General features: G+C 44.3%; 1 protein-coding gene and 1 long non-coding RNA gene across 2 annotated transcripts in view; both read left to right on the forward strand.

The window, feature by feature from the left end:
• The first annotated feature begins 71 nt into the window (after nt 1-71).
• Nucleotides 72-3,080, forward strand: LOC140992194 (uncharacterized). The gene is made up of 2 exons (XR_012178011.1): nt 72-247; nt 1,413-3,080. It is a non-coding gene; the product is annotated as an uncharacterized lncRNA (long non-coding RNA).
• An 8,520-nt stretch (nt 3,081-11,600) lies between these two features.
• LOC141001035 (uncharacterized) overlaps nt 11,601-17,548 on the forward strand; it is a 35,622-nt gene continuing 29,674 nt past the window's right edge. Inside the window, 4 exon segments of the mRNA XM_073471966.1 lie at nt 11,601-11,714; nt 12,297-12,478; nt 14,167-15,914; nt 15,917-15,925. Coding sequence (XP_073328067.1) covers nt 11,647-11,714; nt 12,297-12,478; nt 14,167-15,914; nt 15,917-15,925 — 2,007 coding nt within the window. The 5' untranslated portion in view covers nt 11,601-11,646.

The raw sequence follows: 17,548 nt of genomic DNA on the forward strand, positions 1-17,548 counted from the left end.
TAATGAAGCTTTGTGAAGTTTATACTGACTGAATATTTAAATTGTGAAGTTTCATCATTTATTCTTTATTCAGATTGTGGAGCTGCAGTTTGTCAGAGATCAGCTGTGCTTCTCTGGCCTCAGCTCTGAAGTCCAACCCCTCCCATCTGAGAGAGCTGGAGCTGAGTGACAACTACCTGCAGGATTCAGACGTGAAGCTGCTGTCTGAACTTGTGGAGAGTCCAAACTGTCGACTGGAGACTCTGAGGTCAGTAGAGAGTTGGAGTCAGTCCATGCTGGTTTCAGCAGTATTGTAATAAACACAGTCAGTATCAGAGTAAAGATCCAGCATTTCCTGCTTTCCTCAGTGAAGCTGTGAGAGGAGAACGGTGACAGGCTTCAGGATTGGACAGAAAGAGATAGAGGGGGAACAGTCAGCCAATCAGAGGAGCCAGAAGATTGTTGTGATCGTGTGTTTGAGTTGAAGTGAAGACGACTGTTGTTGTTGTGTTCATGTGTACAGGAAGTAAAGCTGGATCACAGCTGACAGCATCACAGGATGTGTAGAGACAGTGTCCTCATCCATCAGACTGTTGTAGCATCAAATCTCTGTTCTCTCATTTCAACACTGAACAACTGATCAGTCCATCTTTGTCACAGCTCTCAGGTCTACGGTGGCCCTGAAGGTCAAAACACAACAACATCCCACAAAACATCAAACTGTCACCAGAGACTCTGGTTCTGTCCAATAACAAACAAGAACGCCGTCCCACCTTTTCCATAATCTGAAGTGTGGTTGTGTTTTGACCTTCAGGGCCACCGTACAGATCGCTCTGACTGAAGCCTGCACATCACTGACTCTTATTTCAGAGAACCGCGGTTACATTTAGTAACCATGTGGTCTCCTCACAGACCAGAACCTCTGCTGAAGTCCAGTAACCACAGCTGGTGTTGACTGTTCAGTCTCTGTGTGAACATGTCGGAGCTTTAACATCAAATATTTATCTGTCCGTCTGTCTTTAGTTTTATCCAGATGTTTTTACAACAGACTCCATATTTACATGTTTGTAATATTTAAAGCAGATGAAATGTTCAGGTGTGACTGAGACTCTGGTTTTTAACAGCAGTGAATCATCATCAAAGTGTTTCTGCAGTGATGATGCGTTCAGGGACTCTGAGCAGTTTATTTCACTGTGTGCTTGAGTGAAACCTGCAGAGTAAACACACTTGATGTGTCTGCAGGTCTGTGAGCTTCACTCCAACACGTTAACATGAGCTGAAAGGAAGCTGGCTACGCTACACAGCCGCTCCACTTGTGGTCTGAACAGGACTGAAGTCCTGCTGGTCTTTATATCACTGACTGACAGCTGATGGAGGGAGTCTCTGTAGACACTCATGTATCACTTCTGCTGTCTCTCTGCTTCTCTCATCAGCTGGGAATCGTTGTGATCTCTGTCAGAGTGAGTGGTGAGAAAGGTGGAGGTGTTGAGAGGATCAGCTGTGTCCTGATGATCCAGAGAGGTTGAAGCAGCACCATCAGCTGGTGGGTGGAGAGGCTCTGACTGGGCGGAGAGGAGAGCTTCATCCAGCAGCGACTGACGGACCAATCACAACACGTGGAGACGATGTCAGTGCTGCAGTGTGAACTGCTCTGAGATCAGCTCCACTGTCCAGTCCAGCATCGTCCCTGTTTCCTCTGGATGTGACAGAGTGTCATCAGTGTCTCTGGACTGCTCTGCTGCATCTGCCAAGCAGCCGTCACGTCAGGAGCAGACACAATAATGAGTTAATTACTCGTTAACAGAGACTTGATGTTCTCTGCAGTCAGGTGGGAAAATATGTGCATATATCAGCGTCGCCTAAAAGGCCAAAATCCAATATTGTTGATCGGTTGTGTAAATCTACAGTCATTTAAAGTGAGCACAGGTTAAACTAGTGTGAACGAGTGTAAAGTCTGTGGCTCTCTGTTTCTCTTTGTGTCTCACCTGCTCACTGTTGAATGACACAACTGTTGTTCATCTTCACTTCATCCTGAATCTTGGAGGTTGATGTCAGAGTGCTGAAGTCTGCACTTTAAGGATCTTTCTCATCACTGCTGGATCATATTTCTGTGTATTGTTCTTTTTTCCTGCCTTTCTTATACCAAGTGTCTCGGTCCTGTGGTTTCTGTGTCATTATGTGTGTTTTATAGGTGTTTTCTGCTCTTGTGTTGTCTTCGGCCCGTTCTCCAGTGTTCTGGTTTCCCTCCTTCAGGTGTTTTTCCGTTCCTTCCCCTCACCTGTCCTTTCCCCGCCTCCCTCCACCTGCAGCTCCTCCCCTCGTTAGTGTGTGTGTGTAGTCTTTGTGCTCCTCTGGTCTTTGTCAGATGGTCCGTTTCCTCCCGTGTTTCACCTGAGCCTGTTTCCTCCAGCGTCTCCCCGTTTCTCCCCGTGGTGTGTTTCCTGCTTTTTGTTCCCGCTGTTATTTCTCTGCTTTATTCCTCCTGTTTTTCCTGAGTTGTACTTTTGCTTTTTCTTAGTTTCTACTTTGTATTTTTGGAATTTCCTCTTCTTGTTTTTTGGGTTTCTCTGGTTTTTGGATTGTTCAGCTTTGGTTTAATGACGCTTGCTTTTGTTCCTCATCCTCCTGCCTCCCTTGTGTTTCTGTGTTTGGGTCCTCACCTTTTCTCAAACTGGGACACTAAGTCTCACTGACGGTGCCGGTTCTGACCACTTTGGTGCCCCAGACAAGATTTTAGCTGAAAAAGACACGCGGTTATTGAAAGTGAGAACTTGAACTCACAGTGTCTTTGTCTTACACGCTCAGACACAACAGCAATAATGACTTTCTTTGGTCCAGATGTTTTAATCTGCACTGATGTGATGAAGCTGTTTATCAGCCTCATCCAGCGTCTGTCGGCTGAATATCAGCATCATGTGTTTGGAAGTTTGTACAATGTTTCAGTGTAAAACTGATCAATAAATAAAGTGTTTTTCTTTCATTTATAAAGCTTCACACCACAGTTACAATGTTTATTTGTCCCTCTAAAAAGATCTTTCTATGTAGAAAATGTATTTGTTCATGTTCCTGAGATATCCACAACTAAAAGACAAGGAAGTGAATTTAGTGGTGATGTTAAGTTTTTCCTACATTAACTCGACTGTGGAGGAATTATTCAAATCCTTTAAAGTAAAAGAAGAAATATAATGTAAACATATTCAATTAAAAGTCAAAGTCCTGCATTCAGAGTCAGACTTTATGGACGTACCATCAGAAAAACAGGCTCCATGAATTAAAAGTACTTTAAGTTCTCATAACATCATGATTATAATCATAATACTGTGAAAGTTACCATCCTGCATGAGAACATTTACTCCTGATGGTTTTTCTGTTTGTACTTTTACTGAAGTAACTTTCTGAATGCAGGACTGTTACTTCTGAGGTACTTGTACCTGAGTATTTCCATTTCCTGCTACTTTATACTGACTTTATACCATCAGAGCTGAAGGAGCATTTTAAATATATTTATTTTATCTGCAGTCAGATGAATAAAACACTGATTCTGTTGAATGTTGGATCAGATAATCAGCCTGATAACTGGTTGAATAGTGTACAGTATATACACACATGTAAAAATATGTAACAGCAGCAGGACCGGTAGCTGCTCCTCTGTTGGAGGAGGAACCTGAGGAGCACTGCCAGAGCCCCACAAAATGACCTCCAGCAGCTCCTGGTGTGCAGGTTCCTGACTCCATGAGGGCCCGACGTCCTCTAGAGGGACCAGTGCTCACAGCCCAGCACCGTACAGGCTTGTGGGGTCCATACACACTACGGAGTCACACTACGAGTTGCTGCGATGAAACTCACTCAAGTTGGGTCAGACTGTGATTTGAATGTTTGACTTTGATTTTGGATCCAGCCCTCGATGAGTTGATGCTTCTGGTTTCCACTGACCGTTGTCACGTCGTACAATGTACATCAGTAAAGATTTCCAGCTCGAATAATTCATTCGTTAAGACCTGATGTGTGATTAAAGTGTCCCTCAGTGTGTGTGAGCAGTGCACAGAGTGCCCCTTTAATAAACCAAACTCAAAGACCATTAGCCACATTTACTGCCTCTTCCTTTTTGCTGCTGTTCAGCTCAAGTTTCTGATGTTGGTCTTCTTCAAAGTATTTCACATTTTACTCCTCTGGATGATTTGAGCACCTTGTTTATGACTGCAGTTGTTCAGTTTGGCCTGAGGGTGGCGCCAAAAACGGTTATCTGAACCAATAAGGAGGCTGTTTTACTTCATAGTGTCGACAGCAGAGTTTTGGTTTGATACCTGACACCTGTTACAGATGCCAAACATTCACATTTAAGTATTTCTACTACAACTGCTACAAACACAAAAACTACAACCAGTCGTCAGTTTAAATATCACTTAGTGTTTCCTGTTGTTACAAACCTGTAATGTTGATTAAACAGCTGCCACAGTGAGTCATGAAGACTAAGGTGGGACAAACTCAAAGCACAGGTCAGACTTTCTGTAAACACATTATATGTTTGACTTGAAGCTCGAAGTGTCTCTCAGTGCTGAGACGCTTCAAAATATCACACACACAAATAACAAATGCAGTCAATTACTCAGTGCACATTACATGACCGTGATCTTCTACAGTGACACGATCAACTGGATTACAGCAAAGTAATCTAATTACATTGGGATTACTTCAAAATCAACACATGACAATATATTGCACCTTGTACTATAAACTGGACCGCACATGTTCTGCACATGGAGGTGGGAGTGATGGTGGTACTGGCAGGAATGGGACGGCGGTCCAGGGAACTGCTGCTGGTTCGGTTCCTGCCTTGACCCTGTGCAGCATGTGGGCTCCTCTTTCTCTCTCGACTGTCACCATCCAAATAAATATATTATTGTATTTAAAAGACGAAACAAGTGTAATCAAGCGATTCTTATATTTCCATCTTCTTTTCATTTAATCCTCTCAGTTCCAGCTGCTGTTGACAGATTTCAAATCATTATAAAAATCAGAAACCTGTTACAATCACTCCATAATTAACTGGAACATTAGTGAATTCTCAGGACTGATTATACAGAATAATTTATATTTACAGAATAATTTAGATTCACACAATACTTTTTGGACCCAGTGTGTTTTTACAGCCGCTGATCACTTGTGAGTATTTTAAGGGACTAACTCAGAGGATCAGATGGAAGATTTGAGCTGATGGTGAACTAGAAGATGTTCTTCACCATTAGCTCATTTCTGGACCACATTAAATCTTCTAGGATGTGTTTCTAAGATCTGTAACATCTTCACGTCTCCGGCCAGTTAAAGTGTGTTTTTGTGTGGTAAAGGCTTTGGTCCCTGTTGTGATGATGATGAAGGGTCATCGTCTCAGACCCTCCCGACTCTTTCAGGCCATTTCCTGCAGCGCTGTGTTGGTCTTCACCCTCTCTGTTGTTTGGTTCCTCTGGGTTTCCATTTCAAAGTGATTTGGCCTCATCTCTGCTTCTTTCTTCTTACAAAACTCTGACAACATGAAAACCAACATATTTATTACATGTATTTATAATCTATTCACTCATTTTCATCCTTTCAAGGCAAACAGACGGACAGACATCAGACCAGCACTTTACATTTCTGCCTGTAAACGTCCTAAATATATCACACGGACAGAAACTGAATGAACTCTGGTTTCTGTCAGATTTATCATCCAGAAACCAAAACACATTAAAATGTTGAGAGTCAGCAGTGGTGGAAGAAGCACTGACTTCTTTGACTTGAGTAATAGAGCCAACATCTCAATGCAAACTAAATACTCCAACACAAGCCCTGTTTAAAGACCCTGCTGAAGTCCAACAACAGAAGTATTATCAGCACAGTGACGATACGACGATGCGCCTCAGTGTGCAGGATGATGTGTCACTTGTCATTGTTGGGTCCGGTGCGGTCGTGTACATGAACTGGACCTGTGTGATTGATTTTACCTTCATGTGAACTCTGAGCAGCGTTTGAATAAATGTACTGAGTTACAACTGGCACTAGTGAATAAAACTGTACAAATGTCTGTGATTTCTTCATATTTATACTTTAATGTCGTGTTTGAACGGTGTTTTTCATGTTGTTTAACACATGAGATATTTGCTGTAACGGCAGAACTGATGAGAAAGAAGATGAGTGATGAGGGGAGAGATGCCGAGTGCTTCCTGTTTTGGTGGATGAGAGTAAAGACACAAGTGGAAAGGAGCAGGTTTCTGTTGTGTGCGGTATTTGCAGCCAGAGTCCGGGGAAGTGCAGGAGGAGCTTTTGCATTTCACTGCTGCAGATGTGTTGGATGCAGACTCTCTGCCAGCCAGCAGCAAACACACACTCAGTCAGTGTGATGTTGATACACATCGCTGTGTCGCTCAATGCTACGACGGAGCATCTGTGACGTCAGGATGTAACAATGGTGCAGGAACAACTCAGACAGGAGGTGCCGCAGGACATCTACATACACTGCCATGCACACAGGCTGGATCCAGTGTCAGTGGGCTGTGGACATGATGTCAGAGGGGTTTGAGACGCTACACAAGGTTTTTCCCGGATATTTATTCAGAGCAACAAAGCTCCTGTCGGATCCAATGTTGACCTCGTTGCGGCAGATGCTTTGGCCCAGTCTGTAGCGACTTCATGCTCTCGCAGAAAAGCGCACAGACACCAAGTGGAAAGAAATCCGACAACAAGCAGAGACTCTGTGCGCAAACACAGGCCCGACACAGACTTCACGGGAGAAAAGGCCCAGAAGACCCAGAGAACCGGACACCTGCAGGGTTTCATTGCGGAGGCCCCGATAGAGAGAACACAGACAGAGCAGCGAGGACATGAACACGCACTCTTTCTGTCCAGGTGTCGACAGGTTGGCAGGAGAAATGAATCGGCGCTTCTCAGCAGAGACACATGACGCACTGAGAGGTGCCAACTCTCAGCCCGAAACACACATCGTTTCTGGACAAACAGCTTCTGCTGCCCACGGCCCGACACTATGGTGTCAGTGATGAACACCTGTCAGCAGAGCTCCACCAGGTGCTTCTGCAAAGGGAGGAGGAGCAGGGACATCCAGCCACAGCACAGGAGCTCCTGTCCTTAATGCGGCCACATAAAGACCTGTACACGTTAATGTGCACAGCCCTGACACTTCCTGTCACATCACTGAGCTGTGGACGCAGGTTTTCTTGCCTGGGCCGTGTAAAAACCCACCTGAGGAACAGCAGTGGAGACACTGGGACCAGTAATCTGGCACTTCTGGCTGCAAACACGGAGAGAACAGGAGCCTTGACTGCGACAACATCATTGATGCCTTCGCACTCAATCACAGCAACAGACGTATTGTTTTGTGGTGAAGAGTCTGTGGTCAGTGCGCGATTCCCCCTCTGTTGGCTGTTACACATTTAATTAATGTGGTGGTTGAAGCACAGATCCGGGCTCTTCATCTATGATGCTCCAACAACAGGAGCCCTGCTGACTCAGCATCAGACCAGTGTTGGTAACTGGCTGTGTGATTTCCTGATCTGAGCATTTGAGGCCGCAGCTGCAGTGACTGTTGCCTCCTGTTGCTGCTGTTTGCTGCTCCGGTGTGTTCAGGGCTCGACTGGGACACAGTTGTGTGAAATATTATGTTCAGAGGTTTGTATGTTGTGTCTATGGCCCTTGTGTTGAATACTTTTACATATATATGCTTATATATGGTCTTATTATAGATCCATGCTTCAGACAGACATCTACTGATCTGCACAGACAGTGAATGAGCTCTGATCACTGCAGCCACACAGCGCCACCTGCTGGTCAACCAGGGAACTACACCATCTGAACGTGAGGCAGGAAACACACACACACAGGAAGTCAACACAAAAATGCTCCAACACAAGAGAAAAGTGAGATTCACTCAGACTAATAACAAAACAAACATCATAAAACAAAACAGCTGAATCTCTGAACAACAGGGACGTCTACTCGCCAGTGACGTCACAACGAGCCGACCGCTCAAAACATGTATTTATTACAGAACAAACATCAAAGAGTTCAGATGTATTTCTTACAGTCCGTTATATTTATTGGATCAGCTCAGAATATTTTCTACATGTAAATAAATACGTTATTGGACCAGTTAGACTCCATGTAGCGCTGCAGCGGCTCAGCCAATGGCAGACTGTTGCTGGGACAAAAACACACATAGCAACGGGTCATTCAGCCAATTAGCGTCGTCACATTCGATAAGCTTGGGACGCTGCCGTTAAGTATCCTAGCAACCAGAAACAAGCGTCTGAAATCGAGATGGCGGCGTCAAGTCGACAAGAACAAGAGCACACAGGGCTTCAGCTGCCCACAGACTCTGTAAAGTGTCTCTTGCTGAACCCTTTCGAAAGGAGAACTTTAGGGGGAAACTTGGTGTTAAAGAACTTGGACCTGAGAAGCCCGGTCTGAGTTTAACACAGCAGACGCATGAGAAAGGTAAAGTGTCCCAGAGGAGCCTCTCTCTGAATCGGTGCGACAGGAAGGCTCGGCTAACTGGATGTAGCTTTGCAAATGCAGTATTCTGCTTCCCGTGTTTACTTCTTAAAATGCCGGGGACAGATACTACATGGACTGTAACAGGAGGTAGAGACCTAAAACTTTTGTCGGAGCCGATTAAAAAACATGAATGCTCGAAGGTTCACATGAACAACGCTGTCAAGCTAGCCGTGCTAGGCGGGACTAGCATAGCTGCTAGCTGGATGAAGGACACAGGACTGCGGTGAGAAAACACAATGAAGAGGTGGACATGAACACACATATTTTATCCAAGATCACTGATTGTGTGAAATTGTGTGGAGCTTGTGAGCTGGCATTGCGAGGCCACGATGAGACAGCATCCTCCGACAGAAAACTACTCTTCCTCAGGGACAACGGGGGAAACTAATCGCCCAGGTCTGTGACGGAGCTGCCGTGATGAGAGGAGCCACAGGTGGCGGCAGCGCGAGGTTCAACACGTTTACGGGAGAGTCCACTACTACACTGTTACCTCATCAGCTGAACCTGATGATGCAGCAGCAACATCCCACATCACCAAGGTCGGCACACACACACACACACACACACACACACACACACACACACACACACACACACACACACACACACACACACACACACACACACGCACACACAAATCAGTGTTTGCACACACTTCAGTTGGTACATTTTATGTTCCTGTACCAGTTTTTCTGTGTATAGTGAACTTTATCATCATCCACCTGTAAATGTCTCTCAAGAACTTTAATTTTGTATTAAGAGTATTCACTAATATACATCTCATATCATTGTCATTATCTGTCAAACTGTTGATTTCTAAAGGGCCATTAAATAATTACTGTTTATCCCTAAAACAATGGTGTCTTTTGGTTCATTGGGACAGTCACCGAAAGCTTCTGGCACACACAGCCCAGCCTAGAATATTTTTCACCAGCCGCCACTGCATGACTGTCTGAATATGTCTGTTTTTTATTGATTTCTTTTATTGGACAGTTTTTATCAGACAACAATGTGAATACTCTTCATGTGCTTTGTCAAGGTTTTCTTCTTTCTATAATATTTCCCAGGTTTGGTTTAGTAATTCATGTTTTAAAGCGTTCATTGACTCCTCTGTCCTGACTCGTCTGTGCTCCAGTTTAATGTCCTGCTTTTCCTTCTTGTCGTCACTGTCACACACTGTAAACACTGGTAGCTGCTCACTGACATCACTGATCAGTAATCCACTTATTGCATTGTTGTCTGTGACATCAGTAAACATGTTGTCTATCAGTGTGGCTAAAGGGTAGAGTCACAAAGTGGCCTGGACTACGATGAGACATTTTCTCCTACTGCTGACCTGACGAGTGTCAGAGTGTTAATGCAAAAAGCAGCACAGGAAAACCTGATTTAGCATCAGATGGATGTCAGAACGCCCCAATAGACTATGAGATGTTCATGGAGCAACCAGAGGATATGAAGTGGACTCTAGCACAGACGGAAAGTTGGTGTATAAGCTAGAGAAGTCACTTTAGTAAGATGAGTGAAGAAACTTGGGCTACGAGCACAGTGACGCAGACTGGGCTGCTGATGTAACTGACAGTTACTACTCAAATGTACCACCAGAGGGAGAATCACTTTCCCTGCAGTTGCAACACGTGTAATATAAGTTAATCAATATAGAGTTTATTATTTCATGTTGATAGTGTTTGTGTGGCTGTGGTGGTTTAGTTAGTCTTTGACCTTTTAGATTTCAGCTCTTATAAAAGAAACCCTCTTTGTTTTCACTCAGGAACGCAGGAGTTTTACCTGTTTGGGTCATTGATTAATATTAAAATGTCAGTCAGCCACAGGCCCAGATGTTGTATGGTAGTAACACATCTGTATGTATTGTCTGTACATTTATATCTACATGTTGCTGTAAAAAAAGCCTATTTGTTGAATTTCCTCTGTGGATTTCCAGAGTTTGTGACAGAGGGTGATTTCTAACTGAGGTGTGTTGTTTTTCCTTCAGAGAGCTGCTGATTCAAGATAACGAGGGTGTGGCTGCTATCACACACACACACACACACACACACACACACACACACACACACACACACACACACACAGATAAACTCACCTGACTTCCTATTAAGGAGAGGGGAGGAGCAAATGACAGGTACATGAAAACAGGGAGGAACCCTGGAAGTGAAAGTGTTCAGTCAGACTCCATTTTCAGACGAAGAGCAGAAGGAGAGCAGCTGGAGTCTGAGGCAGGGTGAGTGTTAACAACACATTGTGATTATTTACTGTGACTTTACTTACTGTGAGTCAGTTTTCTCCCTGTGGACTGTGGAGGAAAGAAATGTTGGAGTGAACTCAACACTTTGATTCATCTGTGGACACAAAGTCCTGATTGGCTGAATAATCCTCTTTAAACCTACAGTAACCCAAGAAAACAAGCACAGGTGTGAAGAAAAGTGACCAGGTGGACTTCTGGCTGCTTTTATTATACTGTATAATGTGTGTGTGAAGGGGAGAGAGAGTGTGTGTTACTTCCTGCTCTCTCGGTCTTGTGCGACTCTTGAACAAACTTGTTTCCTGATTCTTGTGTCCTGAGCTCACAGCTACTGTTTCACCTCTCAGACTGACTTCAGAGCAGAAGATGAGTGTTTGTGTGAAGGAGGAGGAGGACAGAGCAGAGTCTCCAGTATCCAGCTGTCTGTCTATGAAGAGTGACCGGTCCAAAGGTCCTCCTCTAAACTTCAGTAATGAACCTGGACCATCAGACTCAGAGTAAGACACCTGATACTAACTCATTTATGTGACTTTGTTCTGTTCCCTCTCTCACTGCCGTGCTTTGTTTTGTTGATTTTGTATTTTTATATTCAAAATTCATGTAAAATGTATTTTCTACCTAAATCTAACAGACTTTTCACGGCTCATGTTCCTCTTACTATCTGTGGCAGCTGTCAGTCTCCTAAAAAGCTGTAATCTGATCTAAGAGGACAAATAGAAATTGTTAAACTTCTTATTTATGGACCCTCTATGAATTTGTAATTAGACTTTTTAGAAGGATTCATGAGATATCAATACAAACATGTTGGTGTTTGCAGAGTTCAGTCCAACAGACAGAGAGCAGAGTCTCCAGTATCCAGCTGTCTGTCTATGAAGAGTGACCGGTCCAAAGGTCTTCCTATACTCTTCAGTAATGAACCTGGACCATCAGACTCAAAGTAAGACACCTGATACTAACTCATTTATGTGACTTTTTCAGTTCCCTCTCACTAACGTGTTTTGTTCATGTTGTGTTTGTATATTTCAACAACAATGTATTTGCTAACTAACTTTAACAAACCTTTTGGGACTCATGACAGAGAGATCATTCGTCCCATCGTCCTCTTAGTGCTGTCAGTCACGTAAAAAGCTGTAATCTGATCAAAGAGGACAAATAGAAATTGTTAAACTTCTTATTTATGGACAGGAGGAGTTTGCTCCCTCTATGAATTTGTAATTAGACTTTATTTTAAAAAAGTAATCTCATAGTTAAAGTCATGTCATAGTTAAAGTCACGTCATCGTGGTCGACCTCAGTTATTGAGAACACTTTTAACTCCAGGTTCAAACTGACTAAACAGAAGAGTTGAAATAACACAAGCAGCCATTTTTATTCCAGACTGAAGCTGAATTCATCAGAAAAGTAAAGACAGTTTTACTGTCCTCTGTCAGCTGATCTGAGCTTCAACAGTGTCGACCAAATCTTGATATTTTTAGAAACAATCAACAAATGGTTTCAGTCCTAAAGAAATGTCTTCACAGAGAGAAGAAGAGGAGGCATGTTTCTGTGGAGGAGCAGCCGTCCTGCTGTGTTTCCTGTCAGGACGTCCTGAAGGATCCAGTCTCTACCAGCTGTGGACACTGGTTCTGCAGACAGTGCATCACATCATACTGGGACCAGTCTGCTTCAGCAGGACTCTCCTCCTGTCCCCAGTGTGGAGAAAGTAAGACTATATATCTGTCTGCTGATGTCTTCACGTCTGAACACACTACTTGTTGTTTTAATACATTTGTTATGTCACACATTAACCAATCAGAGAGCTGCTTGTTCTCTGTATGCAGAGATGGAGATGGAGAAGTGTCAGACAGCAGCTTGAGACAAAACAGCACTTTAAACAACAGTCCACATTAGCTTTCCTGCTAACATCTCCTCCTCCTCTAACTTACAAACACACACCTCGTCCTGCAGATCCACTTGTTGAACAAGCCACCGAACAAACATCCAGTGAGGAAAAGTGCACTGCTAACATCTATTTTCAGGCTGCAGCAGATGCTAATTAGCTGCTCAGTGTCAGCACATTAAACAGCTTAAAATGTAACCTGCTTCATTACAATACGTTCATTTAGCTGACGTTTTTATCCAAAGAGACTGAAAATAACTGACTGAACCATGTGGATACAACATGAGTAGATCACATTCATCAATTATGCTAAAATGATTCAAGAGCTACAACTAGAAGCAATAAGAGATCAAGAGAGAGATTGTTTTTATGGACCAAGGTGCCGTCTGAACAGGAGAGTTTCAGTCTGAACAGGAGAGTTTCAGTCTGAACAGGAGAGTTTTCAGTCTGAACGGGAGAGTTTCAGTCTGAACGGGAGAGTTTTCAGTCTGAACGGGAGAGTTTTCAGTCTGAACGGGAGAGTTTTCAGTCTGAACGGGAGAGTTTTCAGTCTGAACGGGAGAGTTTTCAGTCTGAACGGGAGAGTTTTCAGTCTGAACAGGAGAGTTTTCAGTCTGAACAGGAGAGTTTTCAGTCTAACAGGAGAGTTTTCAGTCTGAAGTTGTGTCGAGTTTCTTCTGTTCTGATGTCACTGGGGAGTTTGTGTCACTATTGTGGATCCAGGACATCAGACAGTCTGGATCTAGTTGAGCAGTAGCTGGTCCTCCCTTGTAGTGAGGGAATAACAAGCAGTCAGCAGCAGCAGAGTGTAGTGGACGGGCTGAGGTGCAGGTGGTGGTCATTTACAGGGGCCAACCTTAGATGTTGTCCCTCAAGCAAAGGAGTTGAGTTCAAGAAACAGTGCTGTGCATAGAGGTGAGCCCAACTAAATCTAGTTGGTACCGCCCCACCTCCGGCACCAGCACCTGTTCCTTCCCCCATGAGAGGAGACACTCCCTGTCCTGAGGACCAGTCTGGGATGCCAGGAATCAGCACACCTGCCTTCTTTTGCATGAGACTGGCACACACCCGACCCCAATGCCCGTCCCTGCTGGTAGTCAGCCCACAGGGTGGCGTCTCCATGTAGTCAAAGGCCAGACACCAGATATTCACCAGCGACCTCCACTCCCAGGTTGAGCTCCAGAAAGGTGCCCTGATGTCTCTTTCCTGGTTCAGGTGCTGCAGCACCTTTGTGGCTGATTCATAAAGGCTCTTTGAATCACTGTCAGTCCGGCTCCTCCTCTGGGGCTAATTAGCTTTGCGAGACCCTGCCAGGGGCTAATGCCCCCGACAACAGAGCTCCGAGGATCACAGGGACACACAAACCTCTCCACGACGTTAAGGTGGAGAGAAAGACAAAGAAAACAACAAACATGTTCTTATACTGATGTTTTTAACTTGTAATGAAAAGACCATTGACTGCTGATTGTCACATTGTATTTTTTGTCTCCCACTTTTGTCTCTTTTTTCAGTGAATGTTGGTCTGCAGGAGGTTTTCCGTGAACATAAGATCAGTCTGAGGAGGAGATGTGAACGTGTGACTGAAGGAAGTGATGAAACAGGAAGTGATGAAACAGGAAGTGGAACCCTCCTCAACAAGATCTACACTGAGCTCTACATCACAGAGGGACAGAGTGAAGAGGTTAATACTCAACATGAGGTGAGGCAGCTGGAGACAGTTTCCAAGAAGAAGACCTTCAGTGAAACTCCAATCAGGTGCTGCGACATCTTTAAAGCCTCACCTGACCAACAGAGACCCATCAGAGTGGTTCTGACCAACGGCGTCGCTGGCGTTGGAAAAACCTTCTCAGTGCTGAAGTTCACTCTGGACTGGGCAGAGGGCTCCGAAAACCAAGATGTCAGTCTGCTGGTTGTGCTCTCGTTCAGGGAGCTGAACCTGATCAGAGATGAGCAGTACAGTCTTCTCAGGCTGCTCCATGTTTTCCATCCAACATTACAGAAGGTGACAGCAGAGAAGCTCGCTGTCTGTAAACTTCTGTTCATCTTTGACGGCCTGGATGAAAGCAGACTTTCACTGGATTTCAAGAACCATGAGGTCGTGTCTGATGTCACACAGGAGTCATCAGTCAGCGCGCTGCTGACAAACCTCATCGAGGGGAAGCTGCTTCCCTCGGCTCTCGTCTGGATAACTTCCCGACCTGCAGCAGCCAATCGGATCCCTCCTTCACGTGTTGACAGGGTAACAGAAGTACGAGGCTTCACTGACGCCCAGAAGGAGGAGTACTTCAGGAAGAGGTTCAGTGATGAAGATGTGTCCAGCAGAGTCATCTCACACATCAAGACCTCCAGGAGCCTCCACATCATGTGTCTGATCCCAGTCTTCTGCTGGATCACTGCTACAGTTCTGGAGCACATGTTGACTACAGGCCAGAGAGGAGAGCTGCCCAAGACCCTGACTGACATGTACTCACACTTCCTGCTGGTCCAGACAAAGAGGAAGAAGCAGAAGTACGATGAGGGACGTGAGACGAGTCCACAGGAGCTGACGGAGGCTGACAGGGAAGTTCTTCTGAAGCTGGGGAGGCTGGCGTTTGAACATCTGGAGACAGGAAACATCATGTTCTACCAAGAAGACCTGGAGCGGTGTGGTCTTAATGTCACAGAGGCCTCGGTGTACTCAGGAGTTTGTACAGAGATCTTCAGAAGAGAGAGTGTGATCTTCCAGAAAACAGTCTACTGCTTTGTTCATCTGAGCGTTCAGGAGTTTCTGGCTGCAGTCTACATGTTCCACTGTTACACCAACAGGAACACAGAGGTCCTGAAGGACTTCCTGGGAGGACAGAGTCCCTCAACCCTGGAGGACTTCCTGGAGAGAGCCATGGAGAAATCCCTCAAAAGTAAGAATGGTCACCTGGACCTGTTTGTCCGCTTCCTTCATGGCCTCTCTCTGAGGTCCAACCAGAGACTCTTAGCAGGTCTGCTGGGTCAGAGAGACAACAGGCCAGAAATCATCCAGAGAGCCATCAACAACCTGAAGGAGATGAACAGTGATGAGATCTCTCCTGACAGAAGCATCAACATCTTCCACTGTCTGACGGAGATGAACGACCACTCAGTCCATCAGGAGATCCAAGAGTTCCTGAAGTCAGAGAACAGATCAGAGAAGGAACTCTCTGAGATCCAGTGCTCAGCTCTGGCCTACATGCTGCAGATGTCAGAGGAGGTTCTGGATGAGTTGGACACAGATAAATACAACACATCAGACGCAGGAAAACAGAGACTGATTCCAGCTGTGAGGAACTGTAGAAAGGCTCGGTAAGTCCAGATGTGATGAACATTAAAAATCCTGGTAAAGCTGAAGCCTTCAGTATTAAAGACAAACACTTTACACACATGCATTATATAAAACCTCAACACGATACATGTTTTCCTCAACAAGTATGAAACCTGCTGATTGAATCAATGATCATCACCAAGCTCAGAGATGAAATGACAGGTAGTCGTCTACTTTCCAAAACATTTCCTTCAGCCAGGTGAACTCCACCTGAGACAAATGATCACCCATCAAATGATAATAACTCAATCTTTAGCACTAATTATACTATTGATGCAGTAGAAGAGGCTGAATTAATTTAATGGGAGGTGAAAAGCAGACGGAGCGACAGAATAAAATGCATCAAAGAACAAAATCCACACAAACACATAACTGAGGTAAACACATACGAGTGCAGTTACAACCTACAGTGAATTTACATGAAGCTTCATGAATATAAATCAACTCAAATCTGACACGTTTACATTACAGTCATTTGGACACTTTGTCCTGAACATCAGTTTGGTTCATGTTGCTCAAGGACACTCAGGAGGTTCATTTATTGATTTATTTTCTTGATATAAGACTTTTAAAAGCAGTTACAAAGTGCTGTACACACATTAAACAGCAACACAACGAAAGAGTCACAAGAAAAAGCAAGTTTTACCCGACAATTACAAATATAAATATAAAGAGCACAGAATGAATCAAACAAACCAAAATCAAACATGAAGATAAAAACATCCACATCAGGGTTAAAAGCAGCTTTATTCAAGTGTGTTTTGGGGGCTGATATAAAACGGGGCAGCGATTCAGCCCCTCTGATCTCCTCAGGCAGGGAAAGTCTGGGGCCTCGTGGGCAGAAGGAGCTCAAGTTTCAAACTACAAACCTTGTGATCAATGACTGACCAGCTCAGGCCGACCAACTGACCCCCTGTGCTTTGTGATGCAACATGTATGAATCTGTTTTCACAGTAAAGTCTCACATTTTATTGTTTTAATGTTCTTTTATCTGTAATCACAGATTTATTAACTGTAGACTCTCAGAGAGTCACTGTGAAGTCGTGGCCTCAGCTCTGAAGTCCAACCCCTCCCATCTGACAGAACTGGACCTGACTTACAACGAGCTGCAGGATTCAGGAGAGAAGCTTCTCTGTGCTGGACTGGAGAGTCCAAACTGTCGACTGGAGGTTCTGAGGTCAGTTCATGTGTTTCTGTGTAGATCTATAACATTTAAATCACAACAGAAGTTTTACATTTCCTTCAGTTCACTTGTTTTCTGGGTTTGTCTGAGCTCAAATCACAACAACTCAGTTTAAAGTTTGACAGTCTGAACAGTTTGACTGCAGATTATATATTTATATCTCACACACACACACACACACACACACACACACACACACACACACACACACACACACAGATACACTGAGATTTAAATCTCTGAAAAGAAAGTGTTGAATGTTTGAAAAAAGGATGTTGGATGATGTTTAAGTCACGTTGGACAGAAGACACCTCCTCTCATGTATTTATGTGCTCTTCATTGGATAACAGTGTCTCTTTATTTCAATGTTAAAGGA

The sequence above is a fragment of the Pagrus major genome, chromosome 1 (genome assembly GCF_040436345.1).
Source record: "Pagrus major chromosome 1, Pma_NU_1.0".
Taxonomy (NCBI): domain Eukaryota; kingdom Metazoa; phylum Chordata; class Actinopteri; order Spariformes; family Sparidae; genus Pagrus; species Pagrus major.